General features: G+C 39.4%; 1 protein-coding gene across 1 annotated transcript; it reads left to right on the forward strand.

The window, feature by feature from the left end:
* Positions 1–9,321: 9,321 nt before the first annotated feature.
* On the forward strand, positions 9,322–10,254 carry LOC308416844 (olfactory receptor 4D11; the record flags this gene model as incomplete). Its single annotated transcript, XM_080911936.1, has 1 exon — positions 9,322–10,254. The coding sequence occupies one exon, from the start codon at positions 9,322–9,324 to the stop codon at positions 10,252–10,254; it is 933 nt and encodes a 310-aa protein (XP_080768062.1).
* Between the last annotated feature and the right edge of the window lie 878 nt (positions 10,255–11,132).

Here is an 11,132-nt window from a genome sequence, read left to right on the forward strand (position 1 = left end):
GTGTGTGTGTGTGTGTGTGTGTGTGTATGTATGTGTATGTATGTATGTATGTATATATATATATACATATATATATATATATATATATATATATATATATATATATATACTGAAAAGTCCATGACATTCACATTGAATAAAGTATTTGAAAAGCTTCAAAGAACAAAATAATGGTACATATTTTGAAAGAATCAAAGACTCTACCAATATGAATAGACAGAAGAGACCAACTAAGAGGTTTCTTTCATCGCCCCATGAAATAAATAATGAAGATATAATCTAAGGTAGTAATGGTAGACAAGATGAGCTATTTGAAAATCTCTAAAGGTCAAGTTAGTTGTATTTGTTGATGGACCCAGTATATATTCCTACTGTCTGTGTACCTTGTGAACCTAATTAGCCAGGCATCAGCCCTCTGAGAGCTTCTGCATTTTCCCCTACATGGTTCCTTCAGATCTGACACTTCCTTCCAGTACTCCACATTACCCATCAGGAATCCCCTGAGTAGACAAAATTGCCTTAGGTCACTAGAAATGGATCTGGGCATTACAATCATTTCCTGGAAAGTATTCATACACGGGGGGGAGGGGTGAGATAAAATTATAAAACTTGAATTTTGTATTTACTAAAAAGTGGTATGCCTCAAAGTTACAATTACATAGTGATATTGCTTTTTTGTGGTTTGGTATGGATATGTTACTATTAATTCTTATTTTAATTTCTGAATTTCTAAACAAGCATAATGCAAGTAAGAGGAAGGATCACAGGAAACCAGAAGAGTGAAGAGAATTCAAACATTTCCAGGCAGATAAGTCATACTTTACTCAATAAAAGCAAAGGCCAACACACAGGGGAGTAGACAGGAAACCTCCAAAAGACACATTCCAGGACACATAAGCCCTGAGGAGGCAGGTAAAACAGGACCACAAGCACATAGGCTCTTGCAAGGACACAATGGATAAACTGGCCTCTGACTTCAAGACCAGCTTTATATAAAATTACACAAAGGTGGCATTCTGCCAGAACCCCTTATAGACATCAGTGCGAACTTTTACAGTTTGCCAGACATCTGGTGTCAGCCATTAGTGCATACTCCTAGTTCCCAGTTATAAATATTGATATCAGCACCATGTTGTCTGAACACAACCAGCCTATTTATTGTCTATCTGCTCTTTACATCACTGGGGAGGTGGGGAGGAGGAAGGAAGAGATTTTTCTTGAAAAATGACTAACAGTAGTACTAAAGCAGACATATATATATAAACGAGTCGTGTCTTGTTAAAATTGGAGAAAATTCTAAAAAACGAAATCTGACATGTATCAAATGAACCCAATAGCCTCTTCAAAGTGCTCCCAGTGGCCAAAGTAGAAGCGACCCAAGCAACAGAGTATATATAACATCAGATTATTGCTCACAGCAGAAGATAGATATCTATGAGTCCATGCAGATGTAAATATTTGAGTATGGAACTGAATTCAGGGTGCTCATGTGCAGAATTTTAACTAATTTGCACAGGTTCTCCACCTTCGGGGATATGTGGTCTGACCCCAATTCTACAGGTGAGAGTTAGAGATAATGTCCTCCTGATAGATACAGAATGACAGCACAGGGGAAAAAACTGAGCAAGACTAATAAACATTGCCTGGGTTTGAGGTTTAAAGATAATAGCATCATTGATATACTATGGTCACAACCTTTGGTATGGTTGGATAAGAATGACACTATATTCCTCCCCCACCCCCAAAGCTCATTATTTCTGTCTAACTATGAGAAAATAATCATGACACTAACTCATTTAGAGATATTCAATAAAATCCCCATTCGGCAATCTTTGATGCTGTCTAGCTAAAGAAGTCTAAGAAACTGTCTGAACTTCAATGAGCTTAAAAGACATGGCCACTGTAGTTTCTCAGAAAATTGGACATAGTACTACCTGAGGACCCAGCTATACTACTCCTTGGCATATATCCAAAAGAAGCTCCCACATGTCACAAGGACAATTGTTCCACCATGTTCATAGCAGCCTTATTTATAATATCCAGAAGCTGGAAAGAACCCAGATGTCCTTCAACAGAGGAATAGATACAGAAATTGTGGTACATTTACACAATGGAGTGCTACTCAGCCTTTAAAAACAATGACTTCATGAAATTCCTAGGCAAATGGATGGAACTTGAAGTTTTCATCTTGAGTGACTTAACCCAGTCACAAAAGAACAGTCATGGTATGTACTCACTAATAAGCAGATACTAGCCCAAAAAGCTCAGAATACTCAAGAAGCAATTCACAGAACTTATGAAGCTCAAAAAGAAGGAAAACCAAAAGGTGGATGCCCCAGTCCTTCTTAGAAGAGAGAACAAAATACTCACGGGAGGAATTAAAGGGACAAATAGAGGAGCAGGGATTGGAGAAAAGATCATGCAGAGACTGCCTCACCTGGGGATCTATCCCATATGCAGCCACTAAACCCGAGTACTATTGTTGATGCCAAGAAGTGCTTACTGGCAGGAACTGGATATGGATACCTCCTCAGACGCTCTGCCAGAGCCATACTGATACAGAGGAGGATGCTTACAGCTAACCATCTGACTGAACATAGAGACCCCAATGAAGGAGCTAGAGAAAGGACTGAAGGAGCTGAAAGGGTCTGCAACCTCATGGAAAGAACAACATTGTCAACCAACCAAACCCTCCAGAATTCCCATGGACTAAAACACCAACCATTGAGCACACATGGAGAGAACCATGGCTCCAGTTGCATATGTAGCAGAGAATAGCATTTTCTAATATCAATGGAAGGAGAGGCCTTTGGCCCAGCGAAGGTTCATTTCCCAGGGTAGGGGAATGCCAAGGCAATGTAATCTGGTATCCTGTATATGACCATGAGGTAAAAGAGAACTAAAGAACACTAAATAAAGAATGGACTTTACTTACTTATAAGTTTTCAGTATGTGGTCCATTGGTCCTGACAAAGGTATCATGGAAATATTAATAGTGAGATCTTGTGTGAGATATACAAGAACTTTCTGTAGCTTTCTTGCAAGTTTGCTGTAAATCTACTCTAAAGTTTAAAAGTTTATTCTCTTAAAAGTACCTGGTACTGCAAAATCTCAGTGAATACTGCTGTTTTGGGGGGTTTTTTTTGTTTGTTTGTTTTTGTTTTGTTTGTTTGTATCAAGATGTCTCTCAAAGCATTCCACTTCTGTCCCAAAGGTTTTTCATCCGTGGGAAGAGGATGATGTTGGATATTGGAATATAACAGAAAAGAGATGTCCTGCCAACAGCCATTAGGTTGCCTCCTGTCTTTGTCTATTCTATTTAAGTTGGATGTGAGGGGTTTTCTTTTCAAAAGAGACACCTTCAATGAGTCACACAGGTATAAAATAAATCCCTGTGTTACTGCGGCCGTTGTAATCCTGAATCAAAACTCTTCTTCAACAAGTAGTCCTGCAAACATAAGGACTCCATCCGGTGACCTTTCACCTGGGACACTCTGCATCTACTGGGTTTAATTCTGATTGTAACTGGGAAGGGACAGCTGGATCTGGGCTCTGAGTAAAATTCAGAGAGATTTCCTGCGTAAAAGGAAATTGAGCCATGCTGCCTGGAGGCTGACTGGAGCCAAAGGAAGGAGAAGCCATCAGGCGGTTCTGTACTACTGACCTGCGGGGAGAGCAATTATTTCCAGCAATTAGGGTAAAAAGCCTTTAACCCCAGCACTCAGGAGGAAAAAGCAGGCAGCTTTCTGTGAGTTCCAGGACAGACTGGTCTACATTGTGAGTTCTAGGACATATACAGGACCACTGTCTAAAGATTCTAAAGACTATCAAACAATCAAATTGCTGCTAAATAAAATCATGTTTGTCAGTGGGCACCCATCTTGCTATCATGTTTCATAAATTTTTCTTAGCCTAAGTAGTCACTGTACTGCTCCAGCTTGCTTCGACCTCTTCTCCACATGGCCGATACCTTGTGAACAAAAGTGCTGAAATATGAAGTGGAAAGGCCCTCTCCCAAACCTTATGGCCCAAACCAAACCCCTTTTTCTATTGGAGTTATACACAAGGAGCTCGTACTTTTAGATGCTACAGAAAATGTGCATTCTAAAGCATCTGTTGCTGTGTAACACCTTAATTACTCCCACTGAAACAACCTCACTGTCAACAGAACTTTTCCAGTCACATCCACTATAATTCCTCTGATAGTTCTCACATTTGTTCTGGGACTTAAAAGTCAGTGAATATGATAGAACACAGTAGTCGATCGGTGTGGGAGAGCCAAGAAAATGTCATTCTTAGAGCATGTCCTTTATCACATCAATAAAAGGAGAGGCTACTGAAAGAGACCCTTCTGAAACCAAGTTTCCAAGGTCCAAGTGAACATGGTTTAAGATGTCAGAGTTCTTGGGAAACAATTGAAGATCTTAGGTAAGTAATGGAGTTCTACAGCTTTGCAAGCCTGTGGTGTCCTGTGTGTATGAACATGGAAAAGAAGGTAAGAGATAGGTTAAAATATAAATGTGATCATCCAAGCAATGTGTGTATACAAGATCCTACTCTTCAGACAGAATGGTCTGTAGCAAATAACACGACTAGAAATATTTACGGAGAGGTCACTGTGAGATGAGACATGTGGAAAGGAGAGCAGTTTGTTATTTGGGAGAAGGCATTCCTTGTCAGAAGAAACTTCTTGGACTGTATTGAGATTTTTCTCAGACAGTCTTTGCCTATGACTGAAACTCTTACACTTAATTTTAGTGTAAAAAAAAAAGATATATTTCAAACCCTCAGAAAACTTAAAAGACTAATACAAGGAGCCAGTGAAATGACTCAGCAAATAAAGGAGATGACTCAGCAAGTAAAGGTACTTCCTATGCACCTGATGACCTGAGTTCAAGCACCAGAACCTCTGTAAAAGCAGAGGAAAGGAAGCAACTCTACAGAGTTGTCACTGGGCCTCCACATGCTGCACATGCTGTGGTGCTCACACACACACACACACACACACACACACACAGCAATTAAAATAAGCAGATAGACAAATAATTAAAAATAAATTTTAGAAAACTAATAAAAGTAGCACCTACAACTCTTAGATTTGCAAAAAGAAAATTTGTTGTAGCAATGATTTTCTTCCTTATATTTTTCATTACATTTTCTCACACTTAGTATCTTAACTATTTTGTGATGGCCCCTTTACTCCCAAATAACTGTTAGATTTTTATTTTTTTCCACTGTGTATAGATTGTGTCCGTTTTCTCAAATAACCTAGAACTCTGCCAAGGCACCATCAATATATTCCAAATAATTAACTGAATTAAAAATCACAGGCTAGAGCAGAAGTTGAGGGAGGTTTAGAAAAAGTACATGTTTCTGAACACAAAACCTAACTCCTTAATCTGAGCTATAACCTGTCTTCTTGCCTCCCACAGAGCATGATGTTCTTCGTAGATGGGGGCAGATGGAGGGTTTTGGTAGCTAAGTTGATCCCTTAACATCTCTGGAAACTATACAGAGTTGGTATTTTCTAGTCTGTGAATCCAAGCATTCACTAGCTCAGTCACCATGTAGCTGATCTAAGTCAATCGACTAAATTTCTACTAGATAAGCACCCTGTGTGTGGCGACCTCTACAGATTACTATGGTCGCCACAGCTACCCTTCACCATCATCCCCATGCCACAGAAACGAAGACCACACCCCTGCCCAGTCCTCACAAAGACACAATGAGGTCTTAAGCCTTAGTGGCTCTTACTCTAAGAGCTATGCTAAACAACTCTGGTCTTCTTATATGATACCAGCCAAGAAGCCAAGCTACGCATATGCTCTTTTGACATTCAATGCCCACCACATTCTGTAACATTTATCATCCTAACTTCCTTAAGAGTGTGTATTCTGGTGAGGTTGTCTTAGGATTTGTATCCTGAGAAATACACAGATCCTCTAAGGTGTTGGTGTGTTTGAAGAAGCTGTATGTGTGTAAGTGGTCAACACAAAGTCTTACATGAACAGGCACATAATCACATTTTCTTTCTTTTCTTTTTCATTTTTCCCTGTATATGCATTCTTTTTTTAATTGAACAACTTTATTTTAAAAAACAAAGATAAATGTACAGATGTTAAGCATTTTTGCATAAAAGTATATGAATACATTTTTGTCAGTACTTGTTTTTTTAAAGGTTTGATAGTGTGCATTAAGATATTACTAGTTACAATGAGCATAAAGTACATGTAAAACAAGATGTAACCTGGAATTAGTCAAAGTTTTCTTGGTGTGTAAAGATTAAGCATAATGGTTTTTCATTTTCTTTTTTTTTTTTTTTTTTTTTTTTTTTTTTTTTTTTTTGGCCTTTGCTTTTTCTTGAACTTCATATAGTCTGTGAGTTGTTTCTGGGGTGTTCAGAGATTTCTGGGGCTAGTATCCAATTATCAGTGACTGCATATTATGTCTGTTCTTTTGTGACTGGGTTATCTCACTCAGGATGATATTCTCTAGATGCATCCATTTTCTTAAGAATTTCATAAAGTCATTGTTTCTGATAGCTAAGTAGTACTCCATTGTGTAAATATACCACAATTTTTGTATCCATTCATCTGTCTGGCGATTCCTCAGAAAATTGGACATAGTACTACCTAAAGACCCAGTTATTCCACTTCTGGGCATATACCCCAGAGATGCTCCAACATACAACAAAGACACATGCACCACAATGTTCATAGCAGCCCTATTTATAATAGCCAGAAGCTGGAAAGAACCCAGATGTCCTTCAGTAGATGAATGGATAATCACATTTTCTATTCATTAGGAATGCTTTAAATACTGATGTCTTACATGAATTAATTCATTTAGTCTTCATGAAAATGATACACAGAGGGTGTTATTGTCAGCAAGGGACGAGTACAGAGACTGAATCCAGATGGGTAAAGCAACTTGGTTGTTAGAACAATAAGTGTCCCCGCTTTGGCCAGTCATTGGGGGCATGGAAGGGGGGATACTTTGGGTTATTTATTGATTTATTTTAGCCTTCTGAATTAACTTACTTTAGAGAAGATTATATAAAGGAGAAAAATTAATGGAAAGTGAGTTATATAAAAAGAAAAATCATCATTAAAACAAAAAACATACTCCAAAAATAAAAGGGGAAAAAAAGGTGACCATTGTGCACCTCTTTCTCTCTCTCTCTCTCTCTCTCTCTCTCTCTCTCTCTCTCTCTCTCTCCTTCCCTCCCTCCCTCCCTCCCTCTATCTCTCTCTCTCTCTCTTTCTGTCTCTCTCTCTCTTTCTCTGGGTTTTTCCTTACAGTACAAGGAAAGTGGAGATAAATTCAGGAGAAACAAATAAAGGATAATTACAAGATTTCTTCAAAAAAAAAAAAAGAAAGAAAGAAAGGAACTGAAAAAACAACCCAATTCTATGGTAAGCACATATTTTATATTTCAAAAAACTACTCAACTGACTTCAAAAGTAGTTTTCCCATTCCACATGCCCGCCACGGTTCCAGCCCCCTCCGGGGATGTCAGTCTTGTCCACACTGTTGCACTAATAGATGTGTGCTGCTTTTTACTTGTACCATGACTTCATTCACACTGCAGTTTCACCTTAAGATTTCATAGACAGGTTCTTACTATGTAGTTCTGTGTAGTCTGGACCATCCTATGTAGACCAAACTGTCCTGAAACTCGACAAGATCTACCTGCCTCTTCCTCTCTGCCTCTCTCTCTGCCTCTCTCTCTCTCTCTCTCTCTCTCTCTCTCTCTCTCTCTCTCTCTCTCTCTCTCTCTGCTTCTCTCTCCCTCTCTCTGCCTCTCTCTCTCTGCCTCTCTCTCTCTCTCTGCCTCTCTGCCTCTCTCTCTCTCTGCCTCTCTCTCTCTCTCTCTCTCTCTCTCTCTCTCTGCCTCTCTGCATCTCTGCCTCCCTCACCCTCTGACCCTCTGACCTTCTGACCCTCTCTGCTTCTCGGCCTTTGCTTCTCCCTCTCTGCCTCTCTGACCCTTCTAACTCTTGCCGCTGCCTCTGCTTCCCAAGTGCTGGAATTAAAGGCATGCACCGCCCCACTCTCCTCATTTTTCCTACCTTTTGAATGTGGTTGTTTGTTTTCCTACTCATGAATTTAAAGCGGTTCAGCCATTCCATTCCTAGCTACTTCCCTGAAAGAACGGGAAATACATTTACCTAAAGCCACATCCATCATAGCAGCTGTATGGGTTAACAGTGTTAAGAAGAGGGGAGGGAGGAGACCAGAAATGTTCACGTGACTGCTTAAATACACTGAAGTATCGTCACACAATACAAATTTTAAAACATGGTTCACAAACCACAGGTGAGTTTAATGAGTGAAAGAAGCCAGGAAAACAAATTGATACGATAGTGGGCTCAATGAAATTCTAGACAGTGCAGACTTCCGGGTAACAACAGAGCACAGTGCTTGCATTAGAAGAGAAGAGACTGGTTCTAGAATACACTGTAGAGGCCTACTGTCTTAACTGTATCGAAGCATGACAATAAATGTAGATTTATTACCAAGATGTACACCTCAGATATGTGCGGGCCACTGTGCAACAATGACAAAGCAGGAAAAGAATTGATTACAAGAAAGTAATGAACAAAAGAAAACTCAAAATATTATTTTTCCATAGCTGAGGGGCTAATCCACCATGTAAGCTGATGGAAAGGAAAGATGTAAGTAATGAATTGCTCCTAAGGAAGACAGTAGTAAAGGAGGATAATGAGTTTAAATTTTTCTAACTTACCATGGAATGAAATTTATGACTGATTCCTGTAGAATGTAATTCAAAGGGTGTTGTTTAGTGAGTAGAAGTTCTTAGAACTATCGAATTGGAGTATCCAGTCTAGAAAAAAATTCCTCATGAAATGTAAAATGTTTCTTGAAAATAAAAACAAAATAAAAAAAATGTAAAATGTTCTAGTTGCTCAAAATAATCACTGCTTTATTAAACACACACACACATACACAAAGATATTCTATATCTCTCACACTACAAATATCTGAATACTTGTTATCCACCTGTTTTCCTTGATTACTTACAGCTTCTACAATTAGAGCACAGCTTTTATACATTCTAAAAATGCTTGTGATTTGCAGATGTAAATAACTAATGTGTGCTTGTATAATAAAATGTTGTTTGGGATATATTATAATAACTTTGAAGTAGTGAGCCATGTGGCAATCAATAGTGCCTGTGAGCTTTCAGTTTTAATACTTGCTTCCAAGAATCTGAGCTTACTAAGGAAAAAAATAACACTCGCTAAAATAATACTGTTAATTTTTCCAAGATGTACAAGAAAGGAAAATCGTGATTCAATGGAGTTCAGAAATAACACCAGAGTAAAAGAATTTATATTTCTGGGTCTAACTCAATCTCAATACCTAAGCCTGGTCTTATTTCTTGTTTTGTGTTTTGTGTACGTGACTACTCTGCTCGGGAATCTGCTCATCATGATTATTGTGACCTTTGAGTCCCGTCTGCACAAGCCCATGTACTTCCTGCTCCGAAACCTTGCTATTCTAGACATCTGCTTCTCCTCCATCACAGCCCCGAAAGTCTTGGTGGACCTTCTGTCAAAGAAAAAGACCATTTCCTATGCAAAATGCATGACACAGATGTTCTTCTTCCATCTGCTTGGTGGGGCAGACATTTTTTCTCTCTCCGTGATGGCGTTTGATCGATACGTGGCTATCTCTAAGCCCCTGCACTATGTGACCATCATGAGTAGTAGGCGGTGCACAGCCCTCATCGCGGCCTCCTGGGTGGGCGGCTTTGTCCATTCCATAGTGCAGATTTCTCTCTTACTCCCACTTCCATTCTGTGGACCCAATGTTCTTGACACTTTCTACTGCGATGTCCCCCAGGTCCTCAAACTCGCCTGCACAGACACCTTTGTTCTTGAGCTCCTGATGATCTCAAACAATGGCCTGGTCACTACCCTATGGTTTGTCTTCCTGCTGGTGTCCTACATGGTCATCTTGATGATGTTGAGGTCTCAGGCAGGAGAGGACAGGAGAAAAGCCATCTCTACCTGCACCTCCCACATCGCTGTGGTCACCCTGCATTTTGTGCCCTGCATCTATGTCTATGCCAGACCCTTCACTGCCCTCCCCACAGATAAAGCCATCTCTGTCACCTTCACGGTTATCTCCCCTCTGTTGAACCCCTTAATCTACACTCTGAGGAACCAGGAAATGAAGACAGCCATAAGGAAACTAAAGAGAAAACTCACACCTCTTGAGAAGTAATACAAAAATAAACCCAAACTCTTGTTACCGGGAACTGTTTTCATTATGTTTTCTGTACATTTGTATATTCACATATTGTCAATCAACCAACTACACTTTCTAGAAAACCATTTGCTTTTCTATTTAAATTACTAGTAATTAATAACCCAATTCCTATGTAGCACAAAGTGAATAATCTTACAGGATCAGATTGGTTGATTAATATGTTATTTAGTGGTTGGTTGTGAAACAAGGTCTCACCATGTTTCCCTGGCTGGCCTTGAACTCATATAGATCCACATATTTCAGCCTCCCAAATGCTGGGATTGAAGGCGTAAACCACCAGGCTAGACATGGTTTCTTCTTCTTTTTTAAGGATAATCTAGTTTTTTATTATTATTATGTGTATGGATGGTTTGTCGGGATGTATGTGTGTGCACCATGTGTGTGCCTGGTGCCTGTGAAGACTAGAAGAGGGCATTGGATCTCCTGAAACTAGAGTTACAGATGATTCTGAGCTACCATGTGAGTGCTAGAAACCAAACCTGGGTCACCTGCAAGAGCAAGCAAGTGCTCTTAATAGCTGACCCATATCTTCAGCCTTTGATTACTATGTTTTCAATCAAAGACCAAAATTATGACATATCAATCAAAAGAGCTATGTCATTAACCTCAACTCTTTTTATTTCAAAAGGAACTAGAACTGGTAGTTTTACCTGTAATTCCAGTACTTGGAAGGTAGTGGCAGGGGAACAGGAACCCAAGGCCTCCTTGAAGCCAACCTGGGCTATTTGAGAACTTATCTTAAAACACCAAACAATAAAAAAAAGAAAGAAGAGATACTCCAGAGATTAAAAGTAGTTTGATCAAGGTCGTTACCCAAGTTAGGTACCGAAATG

Source organism: Micromys minutus (assembly GCF_963924665.1).
Source record: "Micromys minutus genome assembly, chromosome: 2".
NCBI lineage: Eukaryota > Metazoa > Chordata > Mammalia > Rodentia > Muridae > Micromys > Micromys minutus.